Genomic DNA, 20334 nt, shown 5'->3' on the forward strand with positions numbered 1-20334 from the left:
ACTCCCCCCCCCCACCACTCCCCCCCCCCCACACCCACCCACCACTCCCCCCACCCCACACCACTCCCCCACCCCACCCCACCCCCACCCACCACTCCCCACCCCCACCCACCACTCCCCCCCCCACCCACCACTCCCCCCCCACCCCCACCCACCACTCCCCCCCCCACCCCCACCCACCACTCCCCCCCCCCCACCCCCACCCCCCACCCCCCACTCCCCCCCCCCACCCCCCACTACCCCCCCCACCCCCACCCCCCACTCCCCCCCACCCCCCACTCCCCCCCCCACCCCCACCCACCACTCCCCACCCCCACCCACCACACCCCCCACCCACCACCCCCCCCCCACCCCCACCCACCACTCCCCCCACCCCCACCCACCACTCCCCCCCACCCCCACCCACCACTCCCCCCCACCCCCACCCACCACTCCCCCCCACCCCCACCCACCACTCCCCCCCACCCCCACCCACCACTCCCCCCCACCCCCACCCACCACTCCCCCCCCACCCCCACCCACCACTCCCCCCCCCCCCACCCCCACTCCCCCCCACCCCCCACCCACCACTCCCCCCCACCCCCACCACCACTCCCCCCCACCCCCACCCACCACTCCCCCCCCCACCCACCACCACCCCCCCCCCACCCACCACTCCCCCCCCCACCCACCACTCCCCCCCCCACCCACCACTCCCCCCCCCCACCCACCACTCCCCCACCCCCACCCACCACTCCCCCCCCCACCCCACCCACCACTCCCCCCCCCACCCCCACCCACCACTCCCCCCCCCACCCCCACCCACCACTCCCCCCCCACCCCCACCCACCACTCCCCCCCCCACCCCCACCCACCACTCCCCCCCCCCACCCCCACCCACCACTCCCCCCCCCACCCCCACCCACCACTCCCCCCCCCACCCCCACCCCCACCCCCACCCACCAGCGGGCCGGCAGCGAGGCCCCCACCACGGCGGCAGCTGCGGCCGAGGACACGCCGTTCACTCTGGCCTCCTCCTCGTCCTCCGACTCGGAGAGCGGCGGAGTGTCTCCGCCACCGCGGAAGAAGCAGCGAGCGGCGGAGGCCGAGCCCGGGGCGGCGGCGCTGGGCCCCAGCACCAACCTCCCCCCAGCTCACTTCAGCGGCCTCCTGCTCCTGGGCGGCTCGGGGCGCCAGGCTCCCGGAGTCATGCAGGCCAACGGGAACCAGGGTGGCGGCGAGGCTGCCTCTGCCGCGGGGGGCCAGAACGGGGACTCCAGCCAAACCGAGCCCGGGGACGAGCCCACCTCCAACAGCAGCAATTTGGCCTTCTCCCAGAGCCACTCCAACGGGTTGCCCTCCTCCTCCTCCCTGCCCCCCGGGCCTGGGGCCCTCAATCCCGAGCAAACCTCCCTCAAAAAGAAGAAGCGCCTGTCCCAGAGCGACGAGGATGTCATCCGCCTGATCGGACAACACCTGCACGGCCTGGGCCTGAAGTGAGTTAAACCCGGGGCTGCAGCTGGGCCTACAGAATGCACCCAGGCCATGCGAACTGTGCTGGTGTGGTTTACTGAAGGGCCTGTCTACCCAAGCTGAGAGACCACGGAATACAGCTGCCCAAACTAAATCTGAGTGAAACCAGAGAGAGTGGGCACCATGAATAAAACTTGGGCAATGAGTAAAGTAACTCATTTACTATAGAAGAGAAATTGGGCAAACACTCAGCTTTGTGGGACCGAGCGCCACGCAAAGTGACCAAGAGGAAATGTTTTTTAAAAACTTTTAAAGATACCATGGGTAAACCAAGGAGTGGCAACTGATACTGGCAAAAATGGCCAAATGTGTCCCTTGACTTGAAGTAAAAGCAGGTAACAGTGCACTGAAGAGTGAAAGAAATCAGGGTAGCGCAGTATGAAACCTGCTTATTTAATTGAATTCCGGAAGCCCTTTCACCCTGACCCCGAATTCTGCCGATCTTTTGTGGCCCAGTGTACCCTCAAGTTTGCAAGTACTTACTTATGAAGGTAGCTAAGGGAGTAATTGCAGTCTTGTGCTGTCTGTTGGAATTTTAAAATTGCTTTTAGGCGTAATTCATGAATTTGTCGCTGATATTTACCCCATTTTTTGATTGACCTCACCCAAAACCTGTACTGTCCGTTGGCGAAGGGCGGGGCTGCGGGAGGTGGGAGCATCGATAGTTACACAAAATAATAGTTTGAATGAGTTTTGTGCTTATCTTTTTTTTCCTGAATAATAATGTCACCTATCCTAGTCAATCCCACATTGCTTATCTGGGAAAAATTCTATCCAGAGCTGCACAGTATGTGTTGGCCGTCTGTTTTCTGTGGCTGCTTGTGAACATTGAACTGGACGATATCTTTTCAGAATAGGAAATGTGGATATGTGATTGATATCCCAGAACTTCTGTATAGTTTTCTTTAGGGATTGGAGAAATAGAATTTTCCTTTCCTTAAAATTATTGCGTGTGGTTTTTCACTTTGAGGTTGAGCATGTATTTAAGTCCAAACCAAAAATGGTACATGGGAAGAAGTAAATGCCATGGGATGACCAGTTTTGTACTTCTGAACACCAGTGATGGTATCTTAGCTGTGATTTAATGACATGGAACTAACTATACATTGATGTAACAGAACCATTTCTAATTCTGTGGCTCATTAATTCCAAACTTAATTATTTCAGCTATTTTTTAGATCTTGCAGTGAAATAGAGAAGGAAATTACCAAGTAATCAACCTTAAAAATTCAAAATAGAAAACATATGTTTGGTAGTTTTTTCCCCCTTGTACCGTAATATGAATTTAATGGGTATAGAACTTGGATTTGGGAAAATAAATAAAGCTGAAAATCCAGATTACTTCGATCATCTGCCCAAGAAAACCTGGAATGCAGTTCACTCTAAATGAAAGGGCCCTTGGGATGGGTGCTTTGTGACCAAGCTATTTGTGGAATTAACTTTTGGACTTATTGACCGTCTATTTATAGAACATGAATGTTTGATTTACAGCTATACACGTGCACATTAAGCAAAGGCTATAAGTTTGACATAATGATATCCTGGCACATCATTTACTTGGGGAATTTGTTTTAAAGTAATAGATTTAACTGTAATGATCTGGTCATTTTTAAAATGCTGTGGATTTTAGTGGTAAGTTGTCATCAGTTCCAAATTTCCTTTTTCAATTCTGTGGTTGGGCTTCAAGGTTTGAATTATTTATTTTGCAGCCAAACGGTGGATCTTTTGATGCAGGAATCGGGCTGCCGTTTGGAACATCCTTCTGCAACTAAATTCCGCAATCACGTAATAGATGGAGAATGGGAAAAGGTAACCTGTTCTCAGCTCTCTATAATGATGTACACAAATCCTTTGCATTGAATGCCTTGGACTAAACTAATTATTATTGTTTTTGTCAATAGGCTGAAAATGATCTTAATGAATTGAAGTCTTTGGTGCATTCACCTCATGTGATTGTGGTAAGCAATAATCAAAGTTGCAGAGTGGATTTTTTTGTTCTTCCCATTTAAAAACAAATTTGTATCAATATAAAAAATTCCGGAAATACCAGGGTAGGCCAGCAGTTGACTAAATGTTCAACAGAAGAATATGTGGTTTGTTTTTGGGTGGGGGTTGTGGGGTAGAGATGGAAAAGGCCAGTGATTGTGCTGGATTAGAAGTGAGGATAAACAAAGATGATCAGCTGCTTGACTGTTCCAGCTGATTCATTTGTTTTTTTAGAGGGTTTGGAGAGCTTTCTGTCCAGGACTGGGGAGGGGGATGGAACAGGAACTGACGTTTAAAGCCCATAATTACATCTCTGTACACTTAACCCTTTTGAGGACTTTTGTAGAAAGGATTAGAACTAGATTGTTTATTTTCTTGCACATTCTGTGAATTTGGAATTGTCTTCCCTACGTATTTAGCATCAGAAATATAAACTGCAGTAGGATTTAATAAAACTTAATTGTACAAGTATCACATTTTCTTGAATATTAGTTATAAAGTAGCTATTTGTGGTGATCAGCAATTTGAGATGTACCATGAATTTCAGATGAGAAGTGCAGTTTTACCTTGGGTGTGATTTACTAGAGTACGTTAATGTTATTACACTCCGTAAATGGCAAATGCACCTTGGTAGGGTGTGAAACCATTGGAGAGAGTACTGAAGAGGTTTGCGTGAATGGTTCCAGGGATGAGAAGCTTCAGTTATGAGGATAGATTAGAGAGGTTGGGACTGATCTTCTTGGAAAGGAGAAGGCTAAGAAGACATTTATAGAGGTTTTAAAAATTATTAGGGTGCTGGGCAGAGTAGGTGGAGAGAAACTGTTCCCACACGTATAAGGATCAAGAACAAGAGGTCACAGATTAAAGTGATTTGCAGAAAAAAGCAAATGCAATATGAGAAAATTAACTTTTCACACAGTGACTCGTTGGGGTCTGCAGTGCAATGCCTGGAAATGCAGTGGAGGCAGGTTCAATCGATGCATTCAAGAGGGCATTAGATGATGAATAGAAACAATGTGCAAGGGCATGGGGAAAATGCAAAGCAATGGCGCTAAATCTGGATGCTCGTTTGGAGAGCTGGTGCAGACACAGGCCTAATGGCCACCTCTTGCGCCATAACAATTCCCTGAAAATGAAACATAATGTACTGAAGGAAAAGTAACCAGCTTAAAACTACAATGTACATTTTGAAAGCACTTGGAATACCTAATAGTACGTTCTGCGCTGTAAGCAAACTATATTGGTCCTCTTGAGATGCCATTCAAAGTCCTGTTCTCTGCATTAATTTGGTGGAGCTGATGATTTTCAATGGTGATATGAGTTCTGAGAGGAAGAGATGGTATTTGAGTTTGTGCTCCTTTTGGAGGAATGCCTCGTAAGCATGCGAGAGAGCTACTTGGGTGAAGCAATAGAGAAAAAAAAAAAGCTAGTGCTTTACATTCTCTTCGGGTGGCACAATAGCACAGTGGTTAGCACTGTTGCTTCACAGCACCTGGGTCCCAGATTTGATTCCTGGCTTGGGTCACTGTCTCTGTGGAGTCTGCGCGTTCTTCCCGTGTCTGCGTGGGTTTCCTCTGGGTGCCCCGGTTTCCTCCACAAGTCCCGAAAGACATGCTGTTAGGTGAACTGGACATTCTGAATTCTCCCTCTGTGACCCGAACAGGCGCCGGAATGTGGCGACTAGGGGCTTTTCACAGTAACGTCATTGCAGTGTTAATGTAAGCATACTTGTGACAATAAAGATTGATTATTCTGTCCTCGGTGATCTCTTTCCACCATTTTACACCAATCATGATACAGTTTCTTGGAACATTAACTGCTGACCTGCCATGCATTTGTGTTATCGTCATGTTTTTTAAAAAATTGTCCATAATCCAGTGATAGAATCAAATTGAAAACTAGGATTTTTTTTCCCCCAACCTACCCATTCATCTCTCCTCCCCTCCAAAATCCTCTACGATTCGACTGTGATTCAATGCAAGCATGCGCTCCTCTGAATTAAGTGGTTGTGGTTTCAAATCCTATTCCAGAGTGTGCACGCTTTTTTTAATGAAACATTAAACTGATATCCTATCTGCACAATGGGTGGATGTAAAAATTCCTTGGTGTTATTTAAAGAGCAGTGTCTGGGCAATATTTATCCTCAATCCAATGTTGCTTGGAGATCATGTGGTAATTTCTCATTGCTGCATATGGGACCTTGCTGCAAATTGTATTCCATACAAGAACCGTAATTATAACCAGTAATATGTTTCATTGGTTGTGAACCATTCTCTGGAACCTCTAGGATGATATACAAGTACGCAGTGAAAGTTTTGCTTTGGCTTTGAAGTAACTGTGAACACTCCAGCTGTGATTGGCTTGATAGGCACAGGCTGAAGATCAAACATTATGCTGGCTGTGGCTGTGTACACGTCCTAATTACCATTCTGCGGTTAAGAAAACTAATGGGATGGAGGCGGCATGTGGCACAGTGGTTAGCACTGGGACTGCGGCGCTGAGGACCCGGGTTTGAATCCCGGCCATGCGTCACTGCCCGTGTGGAGTTTGCACACTCTCCCCATGTCTGCGTGGGTTTCACCCCCACAACCCAAAGATGTGCAGGCCAGGTAGATTGGTCATGCTAAATTGCCCCTAAAATTGGAAAAAAAATAATTGGCTACTCTAAATTTATATGGAAAAAAGAAAGAAAACTAATGGGACTAGATTCCCTTGACGTGTTTTGGGATTTTAGAAGTGCTGCAGAGAGTGCATTGGTTGTAACCGTCCAAAATTCTTAGATTCTGTAACGGTCCTAGCGGATTGAAAATCTGCAGATGTAACACCACAATTCAAGAGAGAAAGGAAATTGAAAGCATGAAACTGCAGGCCAGTTAGATTCAGAGATAGAATTTGAAGTGCAGAAAGAGGCAATTCGGCCCATCGAGTCTGCACCAGCTCTTGGAAAAAGCACCCCACCCAACCGCACACCACCCTATCCCCATAACCCAGTAACCCCACCCAACACTAAGGGCAATTCTGGACACTTTGGGGCAATTTAGCATGGCCAATCCACCTAACCTGCACATATTTGGACTGTGGGAGGAAACCGGAGCACCCGGAGGAAACCCACGCACACACTGGGAGGATGTGCAGACTCCACACAGACAGTGACCCAAGCCGGGAATCGAACCTGGACCCTGGCGCTGTGAAGCAATTGTGCTAATCACTATGCTACCGTGCTGCCCTAACATCTTCCTTGGGGAAGGTGTTCAAATCCATTATTTAAAAAATATATATATTTTTATTCAAGTATTTTGGTTCAAGTCTGCATGTTATCCCCGTTTCTGCGTGGGTTTCCACCAGGTGCTCCGGTTTTCTCTCTCAAGTCCCGAAAGACGTGCTTGTTAGGTGAATTGGACATTCTGAATTCTCCCCCTGAGACCCGAACAGTCGCCAGAATGTGGCGACTAGGGGCTTTTCACAGTAACTTCATTGCAGTCTTAATGTAAGGCCTACTCGTGACAAAGATTATTATTTAGTTTATAGCTGACAAAATATTCAAACCTTTTCATTATTACACAAATATCCCCGACACAACTCCACCCGTGCCCAATTTTGTACCCAGATGCGCCCCCCCCCCGAGTCTCTTCACCTCCTCTCCCCCCCCCCTTTCTCCCCTCCCCCCCCCCAAACAAAGAACACCCTACTAGACTGGCCCCCCCCCCCCCCAAAAAAAACAGCTGACAGTAACCAGCTCCTTAGGATGTAATCCTGAGTAAAACCCATCCACCGACCCCCTCATGGCAAATTTCAGGTCCAGAAATTCCACCAGGTCCACTAACCAAGCTGAAGCCTCAGGTGGTGTCGGAGACCCCCACCCAAGCAAGACTCTCCTCCGGTCTATTAGGAAGGCCATGACATAGGAATTAGGAGCAGAAGAAGTAGGCAATTCAGCCCTTTGAGCCTGCTCTGCCATTTTTATCAGAGATCTAGCCATCGCCTTCTTGAAACCATTTAATGACCGAGTCCACTGCACTATGGGGCAGGGAGTTCCACAAATTCACCATCCTCCTGTGAGAAATAGCTCCTCCTCATCTCACTTCTAAATCTACCGCCCCTCAACCTATATCTGTGACACCTCATTCTAGATTGCCACACAAGTGGGAACATTTGGTCTAAGTTTACTTTTATCAATCCCTTTTACATACCTCAATCAGATCCCTCCGTCCTTCTAAATTCCAGTAAGTATAAGCCCAAACTGTTTAATCTCTCCTTTTACGTCATCCCTGGAATCAATCTGGTGAACCTCCTCTGAACTGCCTCCAATCCCACCACATCCTTCCTTAAATAATGAAAATCGCTTATTGTCACCAGTAGGCTTCAATGAAGTTACTGTGAAAAGCCCCTAGTCGCCACATTCCGGCGCCTGTCCGGGGAGGCTGGTACGGGAATAGAACCGTGCTGCTGGCCTGCTTGGTCTGCTTTAAAAGCCAGCGATTTAGCCTTGTGAGCTAAACCAGCCCCTAACGAGACCAAACTGGACACACTACTCTAGATGTGGTCTCACCAACACCCTATACAATTGCAACAACACTTTAATAGTCCAATCCTTTTCCAATAAACGCTAACATTTCATTTGCCTTTTTAATTACATGCTGTACCTGCATACCCACTTTTGCGATGAACAAAGACACCCAGATTCCTCTGCCCAGGCACAATTGAATCTGCTTTCCATTTAGATCACTTGATTTTCTATTTTTTCGACCAAAAGGGATAACCACATTTATCTACATTAAACTCCATCTGCCAAATTTTGGCCCAACCTCCCAGCCTATCTATATCCATCTGTAAAATCTTCCATCTCCTTTTCACTGCCTGCTTTTGCACTTATTTTAGTATCATCTGTTTGCATATCATTTATCTAGATTGTGAACAGTTGAGGTCCCCGCTAGTTACAGTTCGCCAGCCAGAGGAGGACCTGTTTATCCCTGCTTTCTGTCAGTCAGCCAATCCTCAATCTAATACTATACCCCCAATCCCCTGCGACCTCGCCTTCTGGATCAGTATTTTATGCGGCACCTTGTCACATGTCTTCTGCAAGTCTAGATATACCACATTCACAGGTTCCCCGTTATCCGCCTTGCAGGTTTAAAAAAATTTGTTCATGGGATGTGGGCGTCGCAGGTTATGTCAGTATTTATTGCCCGTCCCTAAATGCCCTTGAGAGAACAGTTAAGAGTCACCAACATTGCTGTGTGTCTGGAGTCATGTGCAGGCCACACCAGGTAAGGATAACAGATTTCCTTCCTTAAAGGACATTAGTGAACAGATGGATTTTTACAACAAACGACAATGGTTTCATTGTCATTCTAGATTTTTATTGAATTCAAATTTCACCACCTGCAGTGGGAGGATTTGAACCTGGGTCCCCAGAGACTCTGGGTCTCTGTTTACTAGTCCAGTGACTATACCACTACGTCGCCGCCTCCCCTTTTAGGTCCTCAAAGAACTCAAGCAAGTTTGTCAAGGTCCCATCCCCGCTGGCAAAACACTCACCAGCCCAGTGGTAGTAGCAACACGAAGAACCTGGAACCAGATGAGACAATATTTGAGGTGTCCACCATGGCCCCCATCTGCAGCAACCACAGGTTTCCACCAGCCATGTTAGACGCCACCTTTTTGAGGTGGAGACAGGACAGCGGAATGCTAGCGATTTGGGACCTTTACACCTGTGACCTTAGGGCTGACAGAGACTGGAACTACCGAACGCCAGGAGCTCCGACATTTGGAAGTCAAAAACTTTCTCCACAAGGAGACGACTAGGTAGACTAGGGCCCAAGAGAGACCAGGTTGGAGGGGCTACTGAACAGGGACAGTATGGAAAAAGGGATCTGAGGAGACAAATAAAGACGACTATTAGAAAGGACACGCTCCCCACTAGACGGAACATGGGAGAAGAATTAGGGATGGAAGTAGGGTGTGGAATCTGGCACAAAGCACTGAACTGGGCCAACTCCACCTCCTGCGCCAGGCAAAACCTCATGCAGCTTAAAGTGGTGCACACCTGACAGGAACCTGCATGAGGTGGAGGACAAATGTGAATGGTGCTATGGTGGCCCGGCCAACCACGCCCAGACGTTCTGGGCCTGCCCCACACTTGTCGGATTTTGGGCAGCCTTCTTCGAGGTGATGTCCAAGGTTGTGGGGGTACGGGTGGAGCCGTGCCCAAGATTGGCAGTCTTCGGGGTATCGAACCAGCAAAAACATCATACGGGGAAGAGGGGCAACACCCTTGCATTTGCTTCCCTCGTCACCCCCGGAGAACCCCGCTCGACTGGAGATCAGCAGCACCACCCACAGCTCTAGACTGGCTGGTAAACCTATTGGAATTTCTCCATCTGGAGAAGATCAAGCACACCAGGGTCAGACGATGGCATCCATAAAGCATGGGGGCCATTCATTGGCCTGTTCCAAGACCTGATCAAAGCCAACAAGGATAGAAAGATGGGATGGGGGGGGGGACGGTCAAATGGGGGCCACAGAAAGCAGGCAGGAACGAGGAGGGATGCAAGCGGTGGTGGGGGGGGGAGAGACACGGACGCAGGGAGAGACCGGGACCGGAGGGCTCTTCACAAAGCTATGAGTAAAACAAACCATCTCCATTGAAGGGAAGGACTTGGGATAGGACACTGAGACAGTGAAAAAGGGGAGCGGGGGTGTCGAAAACGAACAATGTGTAAATTATAACCGTTTCATCCATTCCTTGTACAGTGTAAAAATGCAACCTTCAATAAAAATATTTATTTAAAAAAAAAGTTTTGTCAAGCATGACTTGCCTTTCACAAAACCATGCTGAGTGGTGGATTGAGCTTTGTCTTTCCAAATGTTGAGCCATCGACTCCTTCACGATTGATTCCAGCAACTTCCCACCACTGAGGACAAGCTAACCCTTCTATAGTTTCCTACTTTTTGTCGCTCTCCTTTTTTCAATAGGTGCATCATATTAGCGTGTTCCAATCTGCCGGACCGTTCCAGAATCCAGAGTTCTGAAATATTACAACTGCATCCACTATCTCTGCTGCCACCGCCCTTAATAACCATCTGCCTTTGTCCCCCCGCAGCACCGGCAATTCCGACGCTCCAAAATTGGCCACCATCGGTCTCGGCTCCACCTTTTTGAAATAAATTTAGAGTACACAATTAATATTTTCCAATTAAGGGACAATTTATTGTGGCCAATCCACCTAGCCAGCACATCTTTGGGTTGTGGGCCGAAACCCACGCAAACACGGGGAGAATGTGCAAACTCCACACAGTGACCCAGAGCTGGGATCGAACCTGGGACCTCGGTGCCATGAGGCAGCAATGCTAACCACTGTGCCACCATGCTGCCCTGGGCTCGGCTCCACCTTAACACCAGAATCCCTGACATCTTTTCAAAAAAGGAAACCCAAAAACTAACAAGCTTGGGGCAAGACCAAAACATGTGCGTGTGGTTTGCCGGCCTCTTAGAACGCCGCTCACACCTATCCTCCACCCCTCAAGAAGAACCCATTCATATACGCTCTGATTCACCACCCTCCAGCTGAAGAAATTCTTCCTCATTTCCGTTTTAAGGAATCGTCCCTTCAGTCAGAAGCTGTGTCCTCTGGTTCTAGTTTCTCCTAAAGGGGAAACATTATCTCCACGCCCACTCTACCTCGGCCTCTCCGTATTCTATAAGTTTCAATAACTTCCGCCGCCTCCTTCTAAATTCCATTGAGTATAGACCCAGAGTCCTCAACCGTTCCTCAAATGACATGCCCTCAGTTCCTCCTTCGAGGTCATTAATGTATATTGTGAATAGTAATGGTTCCAACATTGACCCCTGCAGAACACCACTAGTCACTGAAATGAAATGAATGAAAATCGCTTATTGTCACAAGTAGGCTTCAAATTAAGTTACTGTGAAAAGCCCCTAGTTGCCACATTCCGGCGCCTGGCTGCCATCCTGAAAAATTCCCCTTTTATCCCGGTTCTGTTTTCTGCAGTAAGCCACTCATGCCAGTACCTTGCCCCTAATACCTTGGGCTCTTGTATTATTTAGCAGCCTCCTGGACGGCACATTGTCAAAGATCTTCTGAAAATCCAAATTATGTTCACTGGTTCTCCTTTGTCTAATTTCTTCATCACCTCTTCAAAGAATTCTAACATTTGTTTGGCATGACCTCCCCTTGACGAAGCTGTGCTGACTCACTCCAGTTTTACCAGTTTTTAGCACTTCCAAGTTCTCTGCAATCTTCTCTTCAAGAATCGTCTCTTAAAATCTACCAACAATGGAAGTCAGGCTAACCAGCCTATCATTTCCCGTTTTCTGCCTCCCCCTCTAAGCAAGGGTGTTACATCAGCCAGTTCCAGTGATTCCTGAAATATCACCACCGATACGTCCACAATCCCCTTCAGAACCTCGTCCATCCGGTCCAGGTGATGTATATACATTTTCAGACCTTTCAGCTTCCCTAGCACCTTCTCCTTCATGATGGCCACCACCCTCACTTCTGCCCTTGACTCTCTTTAGGTTCTGGTATACCACTGGTGACTTCCACTATGAAGACTGATGCAACGTACCTATTCAGTTTCTCTTGCCATTTCCTTGTTCCCCATTACTTCTCCAACCTAATTTTCCAGTTGTCGACTGTTCATTCTTGACTCTTACCTTTTATATATCGGGGGGGGGGGGGGGGGGGGGGGGGGGGGGGGAATCTCTCGCAATCTTTTTATATTACTAGCTAGCTGACACTCTTATTTCATCTTCTTCCCCCCCTTATGCTTTTTAGTTGTCCTCTGCTTGTTTTGAAAGGCTTCCCAATCTTCCCACTAAACCTCGCCACATTGTTTACTTTTTCTTTTGCTTTTATGCTGTCGCTGACTTCACTTGTCAGCCTTGGTTGCCTTGTCCTCCCCTTAGTGTTTCCTCCTTGGAATGATTCCTGCTGAGCCTCCTGAAATAACCTTCAAAAACTCTTGCCATTGCTGTTCCACTGTTTTCCCTGCTAGGCTCCTTTTCCAATCAACTCTGATCAGCTCCTCCCTCATGTCTTTGTAATTGCTCAATTGTCATGCCGTTACATCTGATTCCCTCTGAAACTACAGGGTGTATTCTATCATATTGTGGTCACTGCCCCTCAGGGTTCCTTCACCTTAATTTCCCTAATAAAGTCGGCCTCGTTACACATCATAAAATCCAGAATGCCAGAATGCATGTTCCATAATGGACTCTACCACAAGCTAATTCAAAAAACCATCTCGTAGATATTCCACAAATTCCCTTTCTTGAGTTCCGCTACCAACCTGATTTTCCCATTCCACCTACATGTTGAAGTCACAGAGTCAGGATACAGAGCTGGACTGAGAAGTGGCACGTGGAGTTCAACCTACGTAAATGATTCATTTTAGAAGGTCGAATTTGAATGCTGAATACAGAACTAAAGGCAGGATTCTTGGAAGTGTGGAGGAACAGAGGGATCTTGGGGTCCACGTACATAGATCCCTCAAAGTTGCCACCCAGGCTGATAGGATTGTTATGGTGTGTTGGATTTCATTAACAGGGGGATTGCGTTTAAGAGCCGTGAGGTTTTGCTGCAGCTTTATAAAACCCTGGTTAGACCACACTTGGAATATTGTGTCCAGTTCTGGTCGCCTCATTATAGGGAGGATGTGGATGCTTTGGAGAGGGTGCAGAGGAGATTTACCAGGATGCTGCCTGGACTGGAGGGCATGTCTTATGAAGAAAGGTTGAGGGAGCTAGGGCTTTTCTCGCTGGAGCGAAGAAGGAAGAGAGGTGACTTGATAGAGGTGTACAAGGTGATGAGAGGCATGGATAGAGTGGATAGCCAGAGACTTTTCCCCAGGGTGGAAATGGCGGTCACGAGGGGACATAATTTTAAGGTGATTGGAGGAAGGTATAGGGGAGATGTCAGAGGTAGGTTCTTTGCACAGAGTGGTGGGTGCGTGGAATGCACTGCCAGCAGAGGTGGTGGAGTCAGAGTCATTAGTGACATTTAAGCGACTCTTGGACAGGCACATGGACAGCAGTAAATTGAAGGGCTGTAGGTTAGGTTGATCTTAGATTAGGATAAATGGTTGGCACAACATAGTGGGCTGAAGGGCCTGTACTGTGCACGTACTATCCCAATAACCCCCCCCCCCTAACCTTTTTGGGTCACTAAGGGCAATTTAGCATGGCCAATCCACCTAACCTGCACGTCTTTGGACTGTGGGTGGAAACCGGAGCACCCAGAGGAAACCCACGCAGACACGGGGAGAATGTTGCAGACTCAGCACAGACAGTGACCCAGCGGGGAAATGAACCTGGGACCCTGGCACTGTGAAGCCACAGTGCTATCCACTTGTGCTACCGTGCTGCCCTGATCATTGCCTATGATCATTGTCTGCAAAATGTTCCCTCACTGATACTTAACCACCTACCTAGCTTTGTTACCGAAAATTAAGTCCAGGATCGCGCCCCCTCTTGTAGGTCCTTCTACGTACTGGCTTAAATAGTTCCTCTGGATGCATTTCAAGAATTACGCTCCAGCTAAACCTTTCACATTTTGGCTTCCCCAGTTAATATTGGGGAAGTTGAAATCCCCCACTATCATGACCCTATTATTTTTACACTTCTCTAAAATTTGCCATATATATCTGCTCTTCTACTTCTCTCGGACTGTTTGGTGGGAGTGTTCCATAGGCCCCCAATGTGTTTGGTTTATAAGTTCTACCCATGTGGCCTCAGTTGAAGAGCCTTCTAAGATGTCATCCCTCCTTACTGCTGTGATTGATTCCCTAATCAAAACTCTGACACCCCCTCTTTTACCTCCTTCCCTATCTTGCCTGAAGATTCTGTATTCTGGAGTATTGAGCTGCCAATCCTGCCCCCTTCTCAACCATGTCTCAGTGACAGCAACAACATCATATCCATATTTTAATTTGTGCCTTAAATTCATCTGCCTTTTTCGTCAGACTCCTCGCATTAAAATAAATCTTGCCAAAGTCCCAAGTGACTTCACTACGTCTTCCTGACTCACTTGATCTCTCTAATTTTGGCTGTGCATCTATCCCAGCTGAACCTTCTCTCGGGATCCCTCTTGATCTCTCTCTACCTACCTCACTCATAGTCACACCCTCCTGTATCTGATCACTGGCCAATCTCAAGGTAATTAATCTAAGGGGTGTGACTGCCTCCTGAAACACGGGTGAGGGCAACTCTTCCCTCTCCCTGGTGTGTAGCAGCGTCTGAAGCTCATACTCCAGTTCATCAACTCTTGAGCCGAAGTTCCTCAAGTTACCAACTCTTGCTGTGATATATTCACTGGGAATCACAATGGACCCACCAGCTCCCACATCATCCTACAACTAACACAAAGCAAAGAGTGGGGATAAATGGGTGTTTTTCTGGTTGGCGATCAGTGGTTCGTGGTGTGCCTAGGATCTGTTTTGGGACCGCAATTGTTTGCAATTTACATAGATGATTTGGAGTTGGGGACCAAGAGTAATGTATTAAAGTTTGTAGATGACACTAAGTTGATTGGATTGGATTTGTTTATTGTCATGTGTACCGAGGTACAGTGAAAAGTATTGTTCTGCGTACAGCTCAGACAGATCATTCCATGCATGAAAAGAAAATGCACAGGGCAAACATAAAATACACAATGTAAATACATAGACACAAGTATCAGGTGAACCATACAGTGTAGTACTACTCAGTAGAGAAGATGTGTGAAGATCAGCCCATAAGAGGGTTGTTTAGTAGTCTGGTAACAGCAGGGAAGAATCTGTTAGTGTGTTCTCAGAGTTTGTATCTCCTGCCCAATGGAAAAAGTTGCAAGAGTGAATAAGCCGTGTGGGGAGGGGTCTTTGATTATGCTGCCCGCTTTCCCAAGTCAGCGGGTGGTGTAGACAGTCAATGGATGGGAGGTGGGTTCGCGTGATTACCTGGGCCTTGTTTATGACTCTCTGTAGTTTCTTACAGTCAAGAGCAGTTGCCATACCAGGCTGTGATGCAGCGAGATAGGATGCTTTCTATGCTGCACCTGTTGGTAAGAATCAATGTGGACATGCTGAATTTGGTTAGTTTCCTGAGAAAGTAAAGGCACTGTTGTGCTTTCTTGATCGTAGCCTTGAAGTGGATGGACCAGGACAGGTTGTTGGTTATGTGCACACCTAGGATTTTGAAGCTGTCAACCATCTCCACCAGTTGATGCTGACGGGTGTGTACGATACTTTGCTTCCTGAAGTCAATAACCAGCTCTTTCGTTCTGCTGACATTGAGGGAGTGATTGTTTTTGTTGCACCACTCCACTAGATTTTCTATCTCTTCCTGTATTCTCTATCTCCTTCCTGTACTCTGACTCATCCTTGTTTGAGATCCGACCCACTATGATCGTGTCGTCAGCAAACCTGTAGATGGAGTTGGAGCCAAATTTTGCAACGCAGTCGTGTGTGTATAGGGAGTACAGTAGGGGGCTAAGTACTGTTGCTCTTTTTTAGCGGCTATAAATATGGCGGTTAATACAGTCGCCTTTCTTAATCTTAATTATGAATATGCTTTCAGAGTCGCCAGGTATCTCTTGATACCGCCACAAGGTTTAACCGAATACTGATCAAAGAGCCAATACACCAGTTAGTTAGTTCAAAGTCAATGGTACTTTATTTACACACAGTATGGTTTACTCATGCACAATAACACTACAGACTAAACTATGTCTATCACTAACACCTATACTTAGCTTCGGGTGCCCACTTAGGTCAGAGGAACAATGGCCGTTGTTCGGATCTGAGGCTGTTGGGTTTGAAGCGGAAGCAGGAGTACAGCTAAAGTCGTCCGTCTAGTAGCGAGCGTTGAACTTGAACTTACTTGCTTCTTGCGGTGAAGGTGGAAGGGTCTCTCCGGTTGAGAACCAATTCCAAGAGGCTGAACATATGGTGGGGTTCCTTCTTATACTGGGAGGGGGGGGGGGCTTCGCGCGCTTTTAGGCAGGCCTTAAACTTGGTCCCAATTAATTGGGCAGCTTCTCAATCACTGCCATCGATCTGAGCCAATAAAGGGGCGGGTGCCTTGATGGCTGGGCGTGTCCTAAGTGGCCGTTGGCCTTGCTTTGTTTGTGTCTCGCTGGGGTAGTGACGCCGGAATGTCTGGGACAGTATCGGCTACCTGAGCGCTAGTTCTTTGTTTCTTGGAGATGGGCCATCAATGTGCAAATCGGCCAAGAGTTTCCGTTCCGTCTGCAGTCTGTCTTCCAAATACACATTCAGGCTCTGTGCCTGCTTGTTACTTTGCATTGTCCATTTTTCCCTGTATGCTCTGCGAGTGTCCATTTTATATGCTGAAAGTGGCCATCCCAGATGGCTACAGTACGCAACCTTGCGAGGCCCTGGTAGTGAGGACAGTCGTCGAGGAGGTGTTTTATGAGTGGTAGAGTAAAGTTTGCAGAGGGCACTGAAAGTTTGCAGAGTGATACAAATAGATTGAGTTGGCAAGGGTCTGGCAGACGGAGTACAATGTTGGTAAATGTGAGGTATCCGTTTTGTTAGGAATTACAGGAAAATGGACTATTATTTAAATGGTAAAAAATTGCAGCACGCAGAGGGACATGGGTGTCCTTGTGTATGAATCGCAAAAAGTTGATTTGCAGGTGCAGCCGGTAATTAAGAAGGCAAATGGAATCTTGTCCTTCATTGCTAGAGGGATGGAGTTTAAAAGCAGGGCGGTTATGTTGCAGCTTAGGGTGCTGGTGAGGCTTCACCTGGAGTACTGTGTACAGTTTTGGTCTCCTTACTTGAGAAATGATGTACTGGCACTGGAAGGTTTGCAGAGAAAAGTCACGAGGTTGATTCCAGAGTTGAGAGGATTGGCTCATGAGGCGAGACTGGGACTATACTCATTGGAATTTAAAAGAATGAGAGGGGCTCTTGAAATGAAAATGAAAATTGCTTATTGTCACGAGTAGGCTTCAATGAAGTTACTGTGAAAAGCCCCTGGTCGCCACATTCCGGCGCCTGTCCGGGGAGGCTGGTACGGGAATCGAACCGTGCTGCTGGCCTGCTTGGTCTGCTTTAAAAGCCAGCGATTTAGCTGAGTGAGCTAAACCAGCCCCTTGGAGAAACATATAAAATTATGAAGGGAATAGATAGGATAGAAGCAGGGAGATTGTTTCCATTGGTGGGTGAAATTAGAACTGGGGAGCATAGCCTCAAAATAAGGGAGAGCAGATTTAATAATAATAATGGTCTTTTATTAGTGTCACAAGTAGGCTTACATTAACATTGCAATGAAGTTACTGTGAATATCCCCTAGTCGCCACACTCTGACGCCTGTTCAGGTACACTGAAGGAAATTCGAAATGTTCAATTCACCTAACAAGCACTTCTTTCGGGACGTATGGGAGGAAACCGGAACACCCGGAGAAACCCACGCAGACACTGGGAGAACGTGCAGACTCCGCACAGATTGTGAACCAAGCTGGGAATCGAACCTGGGACTCTGGAGCTGTGAAGCAACGGTACTAACCACTGTGCTACGGAGTTGAGGAGGAACTTCTTCACCCAAACGGTTGTAACTCTGGAATTCCCTGCTGGGTGAAGCAGTTGAGGCTACCTTGTTGAATGTTTTAAGGCAAAATAGATAGATTATTGCACAGTAAAGGAATAAGGGTTATGGTGAGCGGGCAGATAAGTGGAGCTGAGTCCACAAAAAGATCAACCATGATCTTATTGAATGGCAGAACAGGCACGAGGGGCCAGATGGCCTACTGCTGCTCCTAGTTATCTTCCTTCCCATACTGTTTATAATAACAATAATGTCACTAGTAGGCTTACATTAACATTGCAGTGAAGTTACTGTGAAAGTCCCTGGTTGCCACATTCTAGCACCTGTTCGGGTCACAGAAGGAGAATTCAGAATGTCCAATTCACCTGACAAGCACGTCTTTCAGGACTTGTAGGAGGAAATTTCAGCACCTGACGGAAACCCACGGAGACACGGGGAGAACGTTCAGACTTCGTACAGACAGTGACTGAAGCCGGGAATCAAACCCGGGTATTTGCCGTTGTAGGGCAGCAGTGCTAAGCACTGTGCCCCCCCCCCCCCCCCCCCCCCCTGTTTTTACTGGTCAGGTCCACCTCTATATAGGAACATAAGAACTAGGAGCAGGAGTAGGGCCCTCGAGCCTGCTCTACCACTCAATGAAATCATGGCTGATCTTTTGTGGACTCAGCTCCACTTTCCGGCCTGAACACCATAACCCTTAATCCCTTAATCTATGCGATCATGAATCAATCCTGTCTCATTACACAGGACAAGGTCTAGGACCGCTTGTTCCCTCGCAGGTTCCATTATATACTGTTCTAGGAAACTATCGCGGATACATTCTATAAACGCCTCCTCAAGGCTGCCTTAACTGACCTTGTTAAACCAATCGACATGTGGATTAAAATCCCCCATGATAACTGCTGTACCATTTCTACATGCATCAGTTATTTATTTGTTTATTGCCTTAATGTTACTATTTGGTGGCCTATACAACACAACTATAGGTGACCTATAGACTACTCCTATCAGTGACTTTTTCGCCTTACTATTCCTGATTTATCTTAAAAGCAGCCTCTACTGCTTCACTGGGCAAGGAATTCCATAGATTCACAACTCTTTGGGTGAAGAAGTTCTTCCTAAACTCAGTCCTAAATCTACTTCCCCTTATTTTGAGGCTATGCCCCCTAGTTCTGCTTTCACCCGCAGAGCTACACCACCTCCCTTACCATCCACTCTGTCCTTCCAAATAGTTTGATACCCTTGGATATTTAACTCCCAGTCGTGACCATCCTTTAACCATGTTTCAGTAATGGCCACTAAATCATAGTCATTCACGATGATTTGCGCCATCAACTCATTTACTTTATTCCGAATACTACGAGCATTCAGGTAAAGTACACTTATGTTGGCTTTTTTACCTCTGTTTTGAATCTTAACATCTCGATCAGTATCCTCTCCTAAGTTATATTTCCTCTTACCTTTTCTCCTAATTTTCCTTATCGTTGAACCCATATCTTCATGTAACAACCTGCTGCGTCGCTTACCATTAATATTTCTTTTTTTAAAAATAATTTTTATTAAGATTTTTACAAAATATAAACATCACAACAATATTAACAAAACAACTGCGGTAAAAACCCAAGAACAACACCCACCCAACTTCAAAAGCAACTGCAAACAAAAGAAAAAACAAAAAAATCACCCAAACAACAAAAGGGAAAGAGATTACACCCACCACATCCCATAAACCCATGTACACAGTTCTCCCTCCCACTGAACCAAACCCCGCCCCCCGGTTGCTGCTGCTGCCGGCCTATTTCCCAACCGTTCCGCCAGGAAGTCCAGGAAAGGCTGCCACCGCCTAAAGAACCCTTGTACTGATCCCCTCAGGGCAAATTTCACCTTCTCCAATTTAATGAACCACGCCATATCATTGATTCAGGCCTCCATGCTTGGGGGCCTCGCATCCTTCCATTGGAGCAAGATCCTCCGCCGGGCTACCAGGGACGCAAAGGCCAGACCACCGGCCTCTTTCGCCTCCTGCACTCCCGGCTCCACTGCAACCCCAAAAATTGCGAGTCCCCAGCCTGGCTTGACCCTGGATCCCACCACCCTCGACACCATCCTTGCTACCCCCTTCCAAAACTCCCCCAGCGCTGGGCACGCACAAAACATATGGGCGTGGTTCGCTGGGCTCCCCGAGCACCTAGCACACCTGTCTTCGCCTCTGAAAAACCTACTCATCCTCGTCCCAGTCATGTGGGCCCTATGCAGCACCTTGAACT

At 47.5% G+C, this 20334-nt stretch overlaps 1 protein-coding gene across 9 annotated transcripts in view; it reads left to right on the forward strand.

Moving 5' to 3' along the window:
* Positions 1-939: 939 nt before the first annotated feature.
* Positions 940-20334, forward strand: part of LOC119966963 (WD repeat-containing protein 26) — a 208141-nt gene continuing 188746 nt past the window's right edge. For all 9 annotated transcript variants that reach the window (XR_005460880.1, XM_038798916.1, XM_038798917.1 and 6 more), the window contains exons 1-3: positions 940-1475; positions 3222-3321; positions 3414-3470. Coding sequence is in view for 8 of the 9 variants with exons in the window: in XM_038798916.1 (XP_038654844.1) it covers positions 1189-1475; positions 3222-3321; positions 3414-3470 (444 nt within the window). In the remaining variant the exon portion in view is untranslated. The remainder of the gene's footprint in view (positions 1476-3221; positions 3322-3413; positions 3471-20334) is intronic.

Source organism: Scyliorhinus canicula, chromosome 6, assembly GCF_902713615.1.
Source record: "Scyliorhinus canicula chromosome 6, sScyCan1.1, whole genome shotgun sequence".
In the NCBI taxonomy this organism is placed as follows: Eukaryota; Metazoa; Chordata; class Chondrichthyes; order Carcharhiniformes; family Scyliorhinidae; genus Scyliorhinus; species Scyliorhinus canicula.